Raw genomic sequence first — 16,915 nt, forward strand, 5'->3', positions numbered from 1 at the left:
CTCTGCAAAACAGGAAAGGCTGCAGGCATTCAGGGCAGAAGCTGCTCCTGGAATAGACTTCACATTTGGCTGGACTTTTCTGGGAGGCGGGCAGCATGCAGTATTCATGGACGCTGGGTCAGAGCCCTCCCGTCTGCAGACTGTGGAGAAGGCACCTCCCCGCGTGCTCATTGCCACCTGACGGTGACCTGCTCCCTACGGTGTGAGGGAGGCCAGGGTGCGCCTGATGGGGAGGAGGAACCCCATTTTATGGCTCAGAAGACTGAGAAGCTTGCTCCAGAGACCCTGTGGCCTGGCTTGGAACCTGAGGGTCCCACGTTTGCTAGGGATGGAGAGAAAGTCAGTGGGTGACTCCAAACCCTGGCCCTCCCTGGGCCCTGTGCGTCCCACCAGGAACTCCTGGGTGTGGGGGCTCCGTTGGGCTCTTTCCTTCTGGGTTGTAGCTTTTGGGACCTGACTGGTATTCCACCAAGCACTGTCCCTCAGAACTTTGTGTGCTGATGGAAATGATCTGTCACCTGTGCTGTTCAGTATGGTAGCCACGAGCCACGTGGGACTAGTGAGCTCGCAAAGTGTAGCCAGTCTAACTGGGGAACTGAACTTATAGTTGACTGTATTTTAGTTAATCTTGAGCGTAAATGGCCCCAGGTGGCTAGCCGCTGCCTCATGGGACGGTGCGGCTTTGGCCTGCTCTCGGGTGCGTTCGTGGAACAGACACTCCCAAATGCCAGTGTCCGTAGGCACACGTCCTCATCGCGCGCTGCTCGGACACATGGGCAGCCAGGTTAGGGAGTCAGTGGGCCAGCACGAGGAGGCCGTGTCGCGGATGAAGGAGACCAGGCCTCAGAGAGCCTCGGCCAGGCTGGGGTGGGGCAGGATTAAATGTGGGTCTCCTGTCTGCAGGCCCTGCCTCCTGACCTCTGCTGAGCTGCTGTGCGGTGAGCTCTGGCCTGAAGGGGGACCAGGACTGGGGGTCAGCCTCCACCGTCCTGCACCCCCGCCAAGATCGTGCCTTAGGGGCCGAGGATTCAGAGGCAGACCCTGGAGGCCCAGACCCTGCGGGTTCAGCAGTCAGAGAGCTTTTAAAGGAGACCCCGCGCGGCCCAGCTTCATGCTGGGAACTTCCTGGATGGCTACAGCGTCTTCTCAGAAGCCCCGCCAGCGAGTGGGACCCAGGAGGACCGAGAAATGGCAGAGCTAGAGCGCACATCGGGCGCGGAAGCCTCCTGTGGGGGAAGGAAGAGGGAGCTCGGGGCCAAGCCAGTTGGGCCTCAGGTTTCTGGCACCGTCCCTCACACCAGAGGTTCTCAAAGTGGGTTCCCAGGGCAGACCCAGGACCGCTGCTTGAAGGTACTCCCAGTTCCTTCTAGATTTGAGCACAAGCAGCTCCAACTCTGCCCGTTCTGCATTCTGGAGTTCTGAGTGGTGTTTACTTAGAGAAAGTGTTCTCCGCTCAAAAGATCTAGCCTTTCATTTTACAGAGGAGGAAGCTGAAGTGATTACTGCCTGACCTGATGACCCCTGGACTCATCCACTTCTCTCCCTCCGGTTTGGGAACATGCGGTGTGTCCAGCCCTGGGCTTGGGAAGACAGCTGAGCAGAGATGGAGGGGACCAGCTGGCCACCTGTCGCTCACGGACCCAGAATGTCGTGGGTGGGTGCGGCAGACGTTTTGGTAATAGTGTTAGTTAGGGTGGCACGGCGTCTGCACAGCCCCCGTCCCGGTGTTCCCCTGCCCCCGGTTCTCACGCCGCCTCCACGTAGGGATTCCAGGACGTCAGGGTGGCGGATACCCAGACTTCCCTGACAAGGGTGCTGAGCTTGGAGAAGGAGGGTGCCCTATCCTGGGTCTCACAGGCGGTGCCTTGAACAAGACCAAGGGTGTCAGCCCTGCCCTGACAGCACGCGGACAGGGCGTCATAGCCCTGATGGGCTACCCCATGGGGACACGTGCCAGCAGCCACCAGGGCAGAGGTCTCCTGGGCTCCCCGGCTGACCGCTCTCCCCAAGGACGCACCCATGAGCTCCCCCTCACCTGAGTTAGAACAAGAACTGCCCTCATTCATTTTTGTGTTCCAGTTAAAGGGCTGGTCGTCATCTGGACGGTGCACTCGCTGGCCGCAGGAAATCATTTTGGGGATTGGAGGACAAGACACAGTTTGTCTCCGTGTGGAGTGTACGTAGTGATTATCTCAGAGGAGAAAAGAGCCTGCCTCCTTTTCTTAAGAGGCTGTGAGGGCCATTCAGCTGCAGAATGAATGCTTCTTCCTTCCGCCCGCTCCCCCACCCCCCGCCCCCTCTAGAGGGAGACAGGATGGCCCCGGGCCCAGGGAGAGGCCGCCAGGGAGCAGGCCGGCAGCCACGCACATCTGGAGGCCAGAGCCTTTCCCTCCATGCCTCCTGACCCTCGGACCGGCCCAGCCCCTCCTCCTTCTGCCAGAGCCTGGTCTCCACAAGTAAACAATCGAGGTCAGAGCCTCTTCCGCACAGGGAAGGGGAGAGGGCAGAACTGGCATGTGACACCCCCCCCCCCCCGTGCCAGACACCTTGCCGGGCACTGTGCATTTGGTCACTTCATTGCCTCCAGTGAACTGGGTGATGTTATTTGCACTTTACAGATAAAGAAACTAATGTTCAGGGAGGCTGAGTGAGTAGTCTGGAGTCACACAGCTAGCAGACAACAGCCAGGATAGAAACCTTTGGACCCTTTCTGCCGGCCGTAGCCACGGTACAGCTTCCTCACACTCTGGGCCGTGCCTGTGTTGTATGGAGCAGGCACGGGGGCAGGAGCTGCGGAGGAGAGGCTGGAGTCGGGGGAGCTATGTGCTACGTTGGCAGGAACGTGTACGAAGAGTAGGAAGTTCCTGGCTGAGGTCTTAGCTTTGCCACTTTCCTGGTTGTGACTTGGAGCTGGTCTCGCCTCTCTGAGCCCCGGACGAGTCACATGTATGCCGTCCATGTTTGATGGGGCTAAAGTGTCCGCCCAGCTCTGCCCACTGGACAGCTGGGGCTGGGCGTGAATGAGGCGTTGCTGAGGGGGTGTCGGGGAGGGCCGAGGCTGGGGGTGGGGGCCGGGAGGCGGTTCTGAAGGAGTTGCTGCCACCGTGCTGTCAGGGGCCCATTAGCCCCAGCCGGAGAGCTGTCCCGAGGCCGGAGGCCTTGGCGTCCCTGTGGCATGGAGCCCAGAGGAGAGGGGCTGCTTGACCGGAAGGAGAGACATCAAGGAAGGGCTTGGACCCAGAGGCCCTAGTGGGGTGAGGGCAGGGACCAGCCCTGCTTCCTGTGGACAGGAGTAGGTACCAGCTTAAAACTCAAGCCCTCAGAACACTGAAGTCACCGCCCTGGGGTGAGACTCCTGAAGGAGACCCCACTCATCACATCCAGAGAACCAGGCAACTGTGCCTGACCTGGCCCTCGCCCTCCTCCCACACTGAGAGGTTGTCCAGCTGGAGCCCCTGGGAGGCTCCTGCTGGACAGCAGTGCATCGCCAGGCCCGGGCGGGGTGCGGCCGGGCAGGGGCTGGAAGGGGTGGGGTGCTCGGGTAACCTGTTAGGAGCAGGATTATGCACGTGTTGGGTAGCGTCTGTGTACACATGCCTTGTGTGACCAGCGTCCGTCAGCTATGTGGACGCCCTTGGGGGAGGTGGCAGTTGTCATTCCGTGTCACAGCAACCCAGCTGGGGGGACACTGCGACCCGTTTTCCAGAGAAGGCGTGTCGCTGGCCAGGGTGTCCCGTTCAGTGCTCCCTGACCCAGGGCTCCTCTCCGTTGCAATACAGTGTCTTTAGTAAAGTAGAGGAACTCTGCTGTCGTGGGGCCGGAAGGCCACCTGGTCCCAGCTGTTGCCCCACACTGCCCATGACCAGAGGTCGTCCACCTGAGCGTGAACTCTTCCAGGGACGGGAAGCTCACTGCCTGTCCGGGCACCTTCCTTTTCCATCTCAGGCAGCTCCAACCATTAAGAAAGTCCCCCTTTTCAGGGAGCTCAGCTGGGTCTCAGTCTTGTGCTGATCGTTCCTGGAAGGTTCGGAGAGTGGATGTGTGTCCTGCCCTCACTGGAACTAGCTGGGGGGATGCACCAGGATCTGGACTGGGCTGGGGGCAAGGGCCAGATTTTCAGGTGACCTCTTGGTCCCCCCACCAACTTCCCTCTGAGGTCTGGGCAGGTCCTCCAGCCTCACTGTGGCTCCTCCCGCTGCAGAACAGGGAGCAGTGTTTTCACACTCATGCCTCTGACCTCAGAATGAAGTCAGCCCCTTGGCAACCACAGGTGAAAAGGTCAGACCTCTGGGGCCTGTGGACGCCCTGCCTTGTCCACGTGTGTGCTGTGCCCAGTCTGGTCTCCCGGGTCTCCACCACCACCCTCCCCTGGGCAGCCAGCCCTCTCACTGCCACCAGCCGGGCCAGGCGCATGCTCACATGTTCCCTCTGCCCTGTCCTCCTCATCCTCACCCCCCCCCCAGGCCAGTGATAAATCACAGGAGCATCTTTATTGTCAGCTGAATCAAGCCATTACATCTGGCTCCTATAGTTTATAGGGAATCCAGGAATGGCTTTGACCGAAGCAACATGAGGCAGATCGCTAGAACATTTTCTAAGACTCAGAAACTGCCCCTCCCCAGAAGACTTTGACCCAGGTGATCTGTGGGCCACACACTGAGAGACCTTGCTCCGAAGGGTAGTCGGCTCAGGAAAGAGCCTCAGATGTCCAGTCAGGGGACTTGTGTTCATGGTGCTCTGCATTAGCTGTGTGGCCTTGGACAAGTCATTTAACCTCTCTGGGCCTGGTGATGGTGATGGTGATGGCTGCAGGACTAGGAGATTTCTGAGGGTGCCCTGTGGGTCGGGAGCCCTAGAGAGAATCAGAGGAGGGTGGTCGTTTGCCTTGTTGCGCACAGATGGGGCACCCACCTCCCCACCTGTGTCACCAGCAGTGCTCTCTCTCCGGGAACACCCAGCTGTGTCTGTCTGCACCTCCCATACTGGCTTAAGCCCAGTTCCTGACATGCAGGGGGCAGCCGACACATGTCTTTGGGTGGATGGTCTACTCTGTCACGTGGCATGTCCCTTAAGAATGAAGGGACCCTCCATCCTTTCTGGAAGGTGGTGTGGGGGTGTATTCTGAAAGCAGGAAATGTGTGAATGCCCTCATGCAAGTCTTTGCTCTCACGGGGCTTTATTGAAAAAGTAAATTGTCCATCTCGGGGCCAGGCACCCAGTTCTTGGAGGCTCCTCCCCGTCTCCCTGCATCCTGAGGACGGGCCCCAGGTGTTGCTCCCACATCCCTGAAGAGCAGCTGCCCTCCCACACGTGCCCAGCTCAGCCCTTCAGGAAGCAGTGACTGACCTGACCCTTGTCCCTCCCGGCCCCCACAGATGTCCTGGCGCCCACAGTACCGCAGCTCCAAGTTCCGGAACGTCTACGGGAAGGTGGCCAACCGGGAGCACTGCTTCGACGGGATCCCCATCACCAAGAATGTGCATGATAACCATTTCTGCGCCGTCAACGCCCGCTTCCTGGCCATCGTCACCGAGAGCGCCGGTGGTGGCTCCTTCTTGGTCATCCCGCTGGAGCAGGTAGGCCCCAGCATCTCCCCAGCCCCGGCCGAAGCCCCAGGGCGGAGAGAAGCCCTGCTGGGTCACTCTTTGGCCTGGTGCCCCTGTGTCTCTGCCCTCACCTTTTACTTCCTCATGGTGTGCCCAGTGGCTGTACCGTCCCCAAGGCTTTCCTGGGAGTCTCAAGTGTAGGCAGGGGATCCAGGAGACCTGAGACCTGTTCCCAGAGCTCCCTAACTTGGACAGGTCCCTTGCTTTGGGGTACACGGAGTTCCCATTAACCCCGAGGGACCGGATCATCTGGTCTCCGAGGCCAGGTCTAGCTCTCAAACTCTGCGTCCTGGACGTCCTTTCGGTTTGGAGCTGGAGGGATAGAGACCCAGCGTAGTCATGCCAGGCATCTGCAGCAACGGCTCACTCATTAAAAACAGTTCAAGCTCTCCACTGAGGGACTAGAAATAATTGACCTTCTGCCTCATCCCCCACCTCCAATCAGAAAGCTTCCCCCACTCCTGTGGCTGCCTTCGCGAACATAGCAAATTAAATCTGCAAAGCCTAGGTCATGAAATTTTGAAGCCCTGCCATTCAGGCATCCCCGGAGGCCCATGGGAGGTCACGCGCCTCAGGGAAAGTGCTCGCTGTCAGTCCCACTTGTTTACGGCTGAGCTCTCCCTCCCCGCCTGACTCATCTCCACGCCCACCCGCTGCCAAATGCTCGGGGAGGAGGAGGTACATGCTGGAGGAGGCCTCAGTGCTCAAAACCCTCTGTCAGCTGGTGGTGGAGGGTGGATTTTTCCAGTCTCAGATACCCGCCGTGGGGGAGCACGGATTTGGGAAAGCCTTTGGCCAGATCCTCCCTTCCACGAAAGGGGGCAGGTGCAGTGACAGCGACTCAGCCTGATGCACAGAGAGGTCCAAGGACCCGGCGGCAGGAGGTCCAGGTGCTAGTTGGGCTCAGCCACTCGTCGAGAGTGTGGCCTCGGGCATGTCTCTTAATCTCTCTGCACCTTATTTTCCTGTGATGGTAAAATGGGTATCTTACACTGCGATGTTGGCATCAAGGGAGATGATGGACAGAAAGCTTGCTGAGAACCACACAGCGTGTTAAGTTGTGCAGATGCTTTCCTGGAGCTCTGCTCATTGACTTTGCAGACACTCACAGCTGCTCTGCTGCATTCAGAGGATTCCGGTGTGTGGCTTGCCTCCCCTCCTGAACCAGAGGGGCTCAGGTGTCTGTCCACTCAGGGAACAGCTCAGCTCCACCCGTAGCGGCCTGCAGGTCCCCAACAATGTGTGAGCTGGTTCTTACTGGCTCACGCCCATTGCTGGCACCCTGCCATACTCTTCTACATGGCTTGCAAAGGTCAACAGTCAGTGCCTCACACCATAACAAAAATTAATTCCAGATGGATTAAGATCAACACATTAAAAAAGAAAAAGAAAGGCTGCAAGTGTTTTAGAGGAAAGTGGAGAGTACTTTTAAAATCATACAACAAGAAACGTCTTCCTGAGCCAGACAAGAATCCTTAAAACCACAAAGGAAATGATTAATAGATGAGAACAATTTTTAAAGGTGGTTTTTGTACTACAGTGAGACATGTAAGCAAATTAAAAGGCAAGCCACATAATTGAGTACAATATTTATAACACATAACAGACAAAAGATGTGTATCCAGAATATATAAAGGGTTAAGAAAAATCAATAAGAAAAAGGACCCACTAGAAAATGGGCAAAGGAGATGAAGCAATTCACAGAAGACGACATAGACCTTTTAGCCTACTGAGCAGGAAAAATTCAGAGTCACAATCTTTGGTGTTGCCAAAAGTGTGAGAGAGCAGGCAACCGAATACACTCTCAGTGTACTTGACGTATTTACATCTTGGTGAGATGTAAATGGAAGAACTTGGCAGCATCCAGAAACATTTAAAGGTGTGTATCCACTGGCCCAGCAAGTCCACTTCCTGGAACTTATTCTACAGAAATATTCTCAAGTACATTTTTTTAAAGTTTGCAGCATTTTTTGTACCCAATTTTTTTACAAACGTCAATTTTTTTTATTTCCAACAGAAATAAAATTTCTCTCAAATTGCTTAGAAGTTTCCAAACTCCTCTCAATTTCTGAAATGGTATCAAACAACTTTATACCACCCGTAGCACGTCTCTAGAATAGGATTCGATTTTGTAAGCACTTCAGGGACAGCAGGAGGACTCTCTACAGAGCATGAGTCTCTATCTATATGGGATCTTATGTATCTGTACACACACGTATGTATTAAATGGACGCCTAGTTTTTCAACTTCACTCACATTCTGTGATACATTTTGTTTAATTTTTTAATAATGGCCTGATGGTGACGGCTCATTCTTCCAGTGGGTTTCTGTTGTTTTTTTCTCATTTCGAGATGTTTGCACTTTACATAGTGGGCGATGATTTGCACAGCACTTTTGTAGCAGTGAAAACTGGAAGCAACCTGCAAGTCCATTGGTAAGAAAGTGGGTGGACAGATTCGGGGCCATCCACCCCGAGGAGTGCTGTGGAATCACCAAAGGTGATGTCGAGTAATTGTTCTCAAATGTTCAGCCTCAGAATCACTTTACACTCTTAAACACTACTGAGGACCCCAAAGAGCTTTTGCTTAGATGGCTTTATCTATTAACATCTAGCATACTCAAAACAGAAATGAAAGAACTTAAAAAATATGTACTTGTTAATTCACTTGATAGTAAATCCATTTCATGTCCTCCCAGAAAAACATTTTTATGAAAAAAATTATATTTAAAAAAAATTAATGAGAAGAATGACATTGTTGTACACTTTTGTAAATCTCTTTAAATTGTAGAAAAAAAATGTGTTACAGCTCAGTTGTGACAGCAGCCTGGATCCAGGCGGGAGACCAAGCAGCACGCGGAGAGTTGGAGAACTCAGGTTTATTACGCCGGCAGGCCCAGACAGGTTAGCACTCCCAGCTCTGGCCCCCGTCTGTAGGTTTACACAGGCTTTTATAGGCTGCCAGTTTACACTTTGCAACATCATATGCAAATAAGGTATAACAAAAGTTAACAAATTAGGAACAAGCTTTGTAGAAATAGACCAATCAGGAGGGAGAGAAATAGCCAATCAGGAGGGAGCCCACTTTCCTACAAGTAAGCCGTTTCAGAGGCAAAAAGCGAGATAATGCCGCCAGGCCAGGGAACTGGCTGGTGCTGGCAGGAGAGTGGTGGCCCTGCCTGGGGTCCTGCCGGTCCTGTTCATGCGGCTTCCCGCCTCGAAAGTAGTCCGGCGCAGTGGAAGAGGGCTAGACGTGCACGTCTGCGTCTGCGCTCGGCCTGCTGTGAGAGACACGCCACGAGGCTTCTGGGAGGCCCCACTGTGTGCTCCCGAGAGAATGAGCGTGAAAAGGCACGTGGTGTGGAAACAGTTTTAACCCAGCAGACGCCCTGAGAAAGTCTTGGGCATCTCCAGGGGTCCCCGGATCGTACTTCGAGATCTGCCGACGCGGAGGACTATTTAATGAGAGAAAACTTACGACGCAGCTGAGTCTGGAGGAGACGGGGGACGCACGCCCGATGCTGGAAGTGGTTCTTTCTGCGTTTGGGGATCACGAGCACTCTCTCACTTTCTTCTTTTTCCTTAGCTTCACTTTCTAACATTTTTTAGGTGAACAGAATGTTCTGTACTTTAGTCGGGGGGAAAAACAATAACAACAATTTGTTGATGTGAGGAGGGGACCCCTGCGGTGTCAGTCAGGGTGGCCCTCCTTTTGTGTGTGTGACCGACGTTTGTCGCCGAGTGACACGTGCTTCTGACCTGGCCGGGGAGAGTGCTAGCAAGGTGGGCGTCCCCAGAGTGAGGGTGCGGGGCGGGGGTGAGGCGCCGCAGCTCCTGGGTCTGAGCCGTTCCTTTCCTCCCCGGCCGGACCCCGGTGTCGGAGACGCTGTGCGTGGGACCTGCGCGGACTGCCAGCGCCCCTGCTGCCTGGGCCGAGGCCGCGCGGCTCCTGCCCCCTGTGGTCAGGGCCCCGCCCTCCGCTGCGGCCCGTGGGCCGGCTGGTCTGGGGGAAGGGGGCAGCGCTAACAAACGGTAATGCCGGTCATGCCGAACTCAGAACCCCCGCCTCATCTGTCAGCAGAGGAGATGGGCTGTTCCCCGTGGGTCAGTTTTCTAGGAAGAAGGTGATGCTATTTTAGCTCTAGGCTTCTCCCCCTCAGTTTAGATAGAAATCTCTTCAAAAACAGTGTCTTGTAATATTCAACAAAGACGCAAGAGAGATGTGGCCATTTCTTGGCAAGTCCCTGTCATTGTCTGGAGCGTGAATCTCATGGTGGCACTTCTGTCCCTCCCTGCCTGGCCCCGGACTCGCTTCCTAAGCAACCAGGAGGCCCCAGAACTCGGTCTGCTTCTGTAGCTCTTCTCTGAATTTTCTGCCCTCTATGTCAGGAGTCCTTCCCTTCCTCTCCTGCTTCTCGGAGAGGTTTGGACCAGGTGAGAGTAGCACTCGCCCGGGACCCCCAGACCCTGTCCTGAGGCCGACTCTTCCAGAGGCTTCTGCTCTGATGTCCAGTTTCCCTCAAAGCCAGCTTGCCTGGGACTTCAGTGCCTGTGATTAAAACGTCTCCCCCTGTAGGAAGCATGCTCACAACAGCTGCGAGCAGCGATGGTGCCTTTGTGCAGCGCTCCAGCCCAGCAAACTGTCTTACCCAGTCCTCCCCAGGGCTAGGTGAAGCCCTCCCCATTTTACAGCTGGGGGAGCTGAGGCTGCAGAGATGGGCATTCGGCTGGTCAGCGCAGGAGCTGCACCTGCAACCAGCTCACTTACTTCTGAACCCATGACTCTTCCCACTGCCCAGGACACGGGTGGACAGGGACGTTCTGGCCGGCTGGCAGATCCCGAAGGCCTGGATCTGTCTTTCCCAGGGCTCTTGTTCAGGCTGCTGTTGTGAAGGCTGGAGCTGTTTATCCCTCGTTAGCATTCAGCCTCCAGCTCTCCCCTCTCTGGAGTGGAATGTTAAGCTGCAGATGGGGGAGCAATCAGCATCCTGATTGCCTGGCACAGCTGGAGGGGAAGTATGCATATTCCAGAGGCCAGGCGCAGCGCCCAGAGGCCGGATGCCCACTCGGGCCTCGCCCCTTTCCTGCTGCCCTTCACCAGGGCCGCCTGCAGTGCCTCCTCCGCCCACATTCCAGGCCACGAGAAGGCCACGTTCCTGCCTGAGCTTTAGCCAGTTACCTGGTACCCCGCTGGCACCTGGTAGAAAGGAAGGAAGCCAGGCCCGGACACCAGGCATCTGGGTTCTCCCCGAAGCCCCGCAGCCCTCAGCCCCGGCGTCTGCTAGGATCCCCTGCAAGGCTTCTGAGGCTCCAGCATCCTTCCTGCATCTCACCTCAAGTCCCACCTTGGAAGTCCAGTTCTTCTCCCCACTTTACAGATGAAGAAGCAGAGGCTTGGGGAATTCAGGGGACTCCTTCGAGACTGTACAGAGCACAAGTGGCAGAATTTAAACTCAGGGCTCCCACAGCCGCGTGCAGCCCACCTTGCGGAGGGTTAGGGAGAGGCGTGTCTTAGATGTGCCGTGTTGCCATTACTGTCATCTGAAGGCCTCAAGGGTCTCCCCGAGCAGCATTCGGCCAGCACTTTGTGAGTCCTGTGGCGCGCTGCTACCGCGTGTGCCCGTCTCTTCTGGAGGCCAGGAGAACAGGCCTCTCCTAGGCTGTGCGGGAGCTTCCTCTCTGAAGGGTGGAGGCAGCAGTTTCCGTCAGCAAGGACAGGTGAGGGGAGCTGTCCCGGAGCAGGGGACTCACAGAGAACATCACTGCTTCAGTCACGGGCAGGCCCTGGGCACCCGAGTAACGTCAGGCCTGGTCTCTGAGACGCCCGGGGGCATCCCATTGGTGGGCCGGGCAGGTGGGAGTTCCCCGAGAGGGTCCTGCCCACGTCTTGCTCAAGGGACCAACTCCGTGCATGTGGAGGGAGCTACTGAACCTGTCTGTCTTAACTGCTTCCTGGCGGCAGTTGAAAATGACGGGCATTATTGCGTCCTCCAGAAACCGGAGCCCCTGGTTAGTTTATGTTCAGATTTATCTGCATATAATGGAAATAACCCAGTTCTGGATTTGGGATGCCGAGCTTCGTCTCCAGATGGGGGTCCCTCTTGCCCCCCCCTTCACATCTGCTTAGTCCCCACAAGCTGTTGGTGGGACGTTTCCCACTTGGTCTCGGGACTGGGGTACTGCCTTGCCCCCCAGGCCCAATCGATGTGGCCTCCCCGTCTTCTCCTGTTGTATCAGGGTAGCGGTCTAACTAAAGCTGGTCTCCTCAGCTCTGCAGGATGGGTGGTGGAGGTGGGCTGGGGCAGAAATGGTGGCAGAAATCCCCAAGGCATTTCAGTGAGGAGAGCAGAGCCCTGGGATGGGAGAGCAGCCCAGGACGGAGGCTAAGAGATCAGGTTCTCGAAGCAAACAGTCCTTGCGTGACTCTCTGCCTTGCCACTTCGTCGCTGTGTGACCTCTGGTGAGTCACTTAACCTTCCTGTGCCCTAGCTTTCCGTTCTGCAAAATGATGGAGTTAGACCACATGATCTCGAGAGTTCAGTTTAGCTCTCACATTCTGTTCCCTTCTAATACCATTTTATGCAAATATGTCCTCATTAGTGTGCTGGTAGGCGCCGAGCAGAATATATGATTGGCTCCGTCTCATCCCTGAAGGCCGACTCAGATGGGGCCAGCTCCATCAAGCTTTCCCCATCCCAGTACCCATCAGAGACATTTTGTGTCTGTTGCTGTTAGAGTACTGTCTACATGCTTCTTTTCTAGGTGGTTAGCCCAGCCATCCATCCATCCATCCACCCACCCACCCAGCGACTCACTCACCCACCCATCCTATAAATGTTTATTGAGCACCTGCTGTCTCAGTCACCAGGGATGCGGTAGTAAAAAACACCAAGGCTCCGTGTGCATGGAGTTTGCAGTCCAGTTAGCTGCCTTGACTAGACTGAGAGCCCCCGAGGGTGGAGACGTGCCTAATTTGTCCAGGCCCGCACCGCAGGTGCTCAGCAAGGGGCATCGGGCGGACCAGAGGCCGGGTCCCAGAGGCACCATGCCCCTTCTTCCTGGCTGGGATTTTCTCTTTGCTGGTCCTGGGAGCCCCTCCCCTACAGGCCCCAGGGACCACGTGGTGCCCTGCAGGGGCTTCCCCGATTGAAGGGGGGCAGCATCCTCCCCTTAAAGCCATTGGAGCAGTGCCGCCCAGCCCAGCTGCTGTAACTCTGGACTGGAACGCACACGCCGGCAGACCAGTTGGCTCCATGACCCACAGTACATTTGAGGTCTGGGGGAAAGTGCTCGCTCAGTGCGGAAGGCTGTAATGACATCAGACGTTCTGCTCACCCGGAGCCTCTGCTTCCATCGCAGATTCCCATCACTCCGCAGTCAGCACTGAGCTCCTCAGCCTTTCTCTGCTCCACAGAGCAGCCCCAGACCTTCATCCCTCTCCCCTTCTCTGGGGGAATTCAGAGAGCCTTTTCCAAATCCATTTTTCAGATCTTTCTTCAATCGGTCTTTGTTCTGCAGGCTGCCTTCTGCTTGGTGCAATTTGCATCTCAAAGCCCGTGACAGCCTGCCTGTGCAGTAGGTGACACTGGGAACGGGGGAGACGAGAGCGTCACAGCCTCATCCGTGTGTCTGGGCCTGGGATTGACAGGCTTGCCTGGTGCTTCCCCCTTTTTGGAAGGGCGATGGCTTATTTTGGGGAAAGTGAAGGCAGGTCTTCAGCAGGAGTGGAAGTGCCTCTCCCGTATTCCATTTCTCAGTTATGGGATGGGGACCCCTCTGCATTGGAGGTACACCGGCCAGGGGAGCAGCCTGGCTGGTGGGGATAGCGTGGGGTCAAAGGGTCCATCCCTCTGCCTCTGGGCCAGGGCCTCCGCCAGCCTCAGTCTTCCACTTTCCAGCAGAGCCGGTGAAGCAGCAGCAGTAGGGCCTGTCGGCTAGGACTCTGCGAACTCAGACCGTGGCCCTAACTCGGCCCACAGGCACCAGCTTAGACTCCAGACCAGTTTACCAGTTGGCTTGGTCTGCTCCCCGCTTTCCTTCCAAGGACTGGAGACTCCCACACCTTCAGAAATCATCGCTCCGTCCCTTGGCTGGGAAACCCTGGGAACACAGCCTCTCTGTGCCTCAGCGTCTCTATTTGTGAAGTAATAATGGTGCTTGTTTCGCAGGTGCCGAGATGACTAAGGAAGGTGCTGTTTCGAGCACTGAGCACATAACCTGGCACGTGGTGTGTGCTCAAGGGCTTCACTGTCCCCTCCCCTTCCTCAGTCCGCAGGCCCAGAAATAGCCCGTGGGCTCCTGAGCCCACAGCCAGCAAGGGAGAGGCTTGTCTTTGGCCTTCCTTCTCCTGCCTAGGTTGTGTGTGCAGTTCTGAGCGTTCCTAGCCATGACCCCACCCTGCCTAGAGGGGAAGGCCCCCCACAGCCCTCCAGGGGGGCACACTGATACAACCAGACCAGGCTGCGTGCCTGGAGGATGGGAACTGGGGGAGGGACCTTGCCCTCCCTGGGGCCCAGTCTTGCACGTCTGAGGTCAGCCTGCCTACCTCTCGGCTGGGGTCCCTCTCCGCCAGGGCTGACTGAGATGGGGCGTGCCGCGGTTTGTTTACCATGGTGCCCGATGTCCAGCCAGTGCCCCGTAAGCCCTGCTGGACTGCCGCTCACTGCAGCTGCTGTAGTGAGCTGCAGGCTGGTGGGGAAGCGGGCGCTGGGAACTGGGGATGGGGCTCTCTGGAACCCAGCAGGCTCAGGTCCGAGGCACAGGCCGGCTGGGTGGGCGTGAGTGTGAGATTCTGTGCACAGGGCTTGAGGCCACACTATCCCCACATCCTGAGGATCCAGCCCAGGCCCACCTCCCCAGTGTCCCAATTCCAGGCTTACGTGGACACAATGCCAGAGTCAGAGGGGACTCCGGCCGCCCCATATCCCAAGCGCCTCGCTGTACCCAGGAGAAATCCTGGCCCCGGCTCTGCACAGCAGGCCGACTCTCCCCGGCCCCTCCCCAGGAGTCCTTGCGCTCAGCCTCCTCGGAGTCCGAAGTCAGACCTACTACGGTGTCAGTGATGCCGGCGGCTTCCTTCCTCGGGGCGAAGGTTACGATGCGTCTGAAGACCGAACTCCTGAGGCCCAAAGGCGGGTGTTGCTGACAGTGGGCTGCCCTGACTGCAGGGGACCTGTCCCCACAGGCGGCCACCCCACGCCCTGTCAGTCAGGCCGGAGGCGGGCTTTCAGAAGCTCCTCCTCCTGTGCCCGAGGACCCCCACGCTTCAGGGAGCAGAAGTCCCACATGCGAGGGCTGTGGGGGTGGGGCTGAGGCGGACTGGCTTTGAAGCAGAGCAGCTCCCTGGGGGCCCCTGGGACCCTCAGCCTTGCCAAGGGCCCTGCTGCTTGGCCCATCTTGTAGCAGCTTCCAGAACAATGAGTGTGTGTGAGCCTTGCCTGGGAAACTCCAGGCCTGATTCCGTCCTCAGGCAGTTTCCTTTCTGGAAAGGCCCCCCCTCCTCCAGTCCCTGCCCCCGCCCCATCCCTAGCCCAAGGCTCTTAAAGGGCCAGGTCACCTTGACTCGGGGGTGGGATGGGGCGAGCAGGTCATAGCACTCAGCCTCTTAAGACAGGAGACCACTCTGGCATCAGCATAGCATGATGCTAGGCTGTCCTGCCCACTTTCCGTCTACTCAGCCAAGACCTTGATTTTAGTTGCTAAGCAACCGCTGCCTAAGTTTGCAAGTGGGTCATCCCTCAGTTGAACACGGAAGGAGGAAGGGAGGGGTGGCAGTGCTTAGGGCTCTGCATTTACAGATGGGGACACTGAGGCCCAGAGAGAGCAAGGGTGGACAGCTCAGTAGTGCCCCGTGTGTCTCCACGTGTCCGGTAATCAGCCGGGCAGCGGACCCTCAGGAGTCCAGACCCCCACCAAGAGAAGCCCCCAGGCGGCAACCGCAGCACCTCAGGGACTTTTCCGTGAGAGGCTCCATCTACCCAGACATGGAGGCCGGGTGCCCTGTGATGCGCGTGAAGGCTCTGGCGCTGGTCGGCCGGATTCGCATCCCAGCCCCACCTTTTACTGGCCGTGTGCTTTGGGCGAGTCCCTCAGTGTTCTGTTCCTCAGTTTCCCCACCTGCAGAATGGAAGAAATGCTCGTCTCAACCCCAGCGCGGGGCTGAGGGTTCCATGAGGACTTACTGTAAAGCCTGGGAGGGTGCCTGGCACAGAGCGAGCCTCTCTCTGTGTGGGGGGTGCCCCCTACCCCTGGGCTTACTGCTTATCTCAGGGGCCTCAGTCTTATCAGCCTCAGCACAAAAGACTTTCAGACCCTAACTTTCAACACTGGGACGTTTTGTTCAAATAAAGCAGATTCTTACCTTCCGGGGGTGGCAGGCACCGGCCTCCTTGGCTGTTTGGAAAAGGCTTTGGGCCCGCTCACAGAACAAAGTGTTTAAGTACCTAAAATAAAACATACAGGATCACAAAGGAAACCAGTTATGTTGAAACTGAGTTATCAAATGTAACCATCGTGGGGGGGTAGTCCCCGTGCTTTCTCATCAGCGCGTCAGTAACGGGGCCAAGGGTCGGCCTAGTCAGTGCTTCAGAGCGGCGAGGGGCACAGGCCGCGTTTGGTAGTTGTGACAGGGAAGTGTGATCTGAAATGCCTGTGACGTCTGTGGATGAAGAAGTCACATGTTCAGCTAATGCTGTGGGTTTGCTGCCTCACGTGTAAACAAAGGACACGCCAGATTTCCATTTTAGAAGCTGGTGGAAACGGACGTGGCTTTTCTCCTGTCCAGGCTCATGGACCTGAAGGGTCTAGGGAGCCGCGTAGGGACCCCTGAAATGAAATCACAGGCAGATTGTAATTGTCGAGTCATGACCAGCAGAACTGCTCTGGTGGAAGCTTGGTGGGGAGGGGGCAATGCAACCTGACTGAGCACCCCCAAGCCCCAGGAGGGACCCCAAAATCCTGAGCTTTGCTGGCAGTGGGGAAGCCTGGCTTCTCTGCCTGGTTCTTTGTGACCTTGGGCAAGTCCCTTTGCCTTTCTGGGCCTCTGTTTCTCCATCTGTGAAATGAGACGTCGGACCTGCTGTCCTCCGAGGTCTCGTCCAGCTCCTGCGTTCTGGGAGTCTGTGTTTCTCCTCCCCTGGAGACAAAGGCCTCAGAGGTGTGGGTCTGCAGGAGCCCTGGACCGGGGAGAGGGAACAGCTGGGGCCAGGCTGGCCGGCTCCCAATGGTTCATGAGGAGGAGGAGGAGGAGGAGCGCGGTGCTCTCCAAAGTGACAGCTGGCTGAGCCTGGCTGGGGGCCTCATCCCCGCCTGC

The 16,915-nt window shown here is 56.8% G+C and overlaps 1 protein-coding gene across 7 annotated transcripts in view; it reads left to right on the plus strand.

Annotated features, from left to right (window-relative positions):
• CORO2B (coronin 2B) overlaps positions 1-16,915 on the plus strand; it is a 100,362-nt gene that overhangs the window by 41,533 nt on the left and 41,914 nt on the right. For 6 of the 7 annotated variants that reach the window (XM_014552258.2, XM_032469137.1, XM_032469136.1 and 3 more), the window contains exon 2: positions 5,376-5,576. In XM_014552258.2, the coding sequence (XP_014407744.1) occupies positions 5,376-5,576 (201 nt within the window). Of the gene's footprint in view, positions 1-1,481; positions 1,655-2,079; positions 2,177-5,375; positions 5,577-16,915 lie in introns of those variants that run through there. The other variant, XM_032469138.1, reaches the window with a different exon arrangement.

Source organism: Camelus ferus, chromosome 27, assembly GCF_009834535.1.
Source record: "Camelus ferus isolate YT-003-E chromosome 27, BCGSAC_Cfer_1.0, whole genome shotgun sequence".
NCBI classification, from domain to species: Eukaryota; Metazoa; Chordata; class Mammalia; order Artiodactyla; family Camelidae; genus Camelus; species Camelus ferus.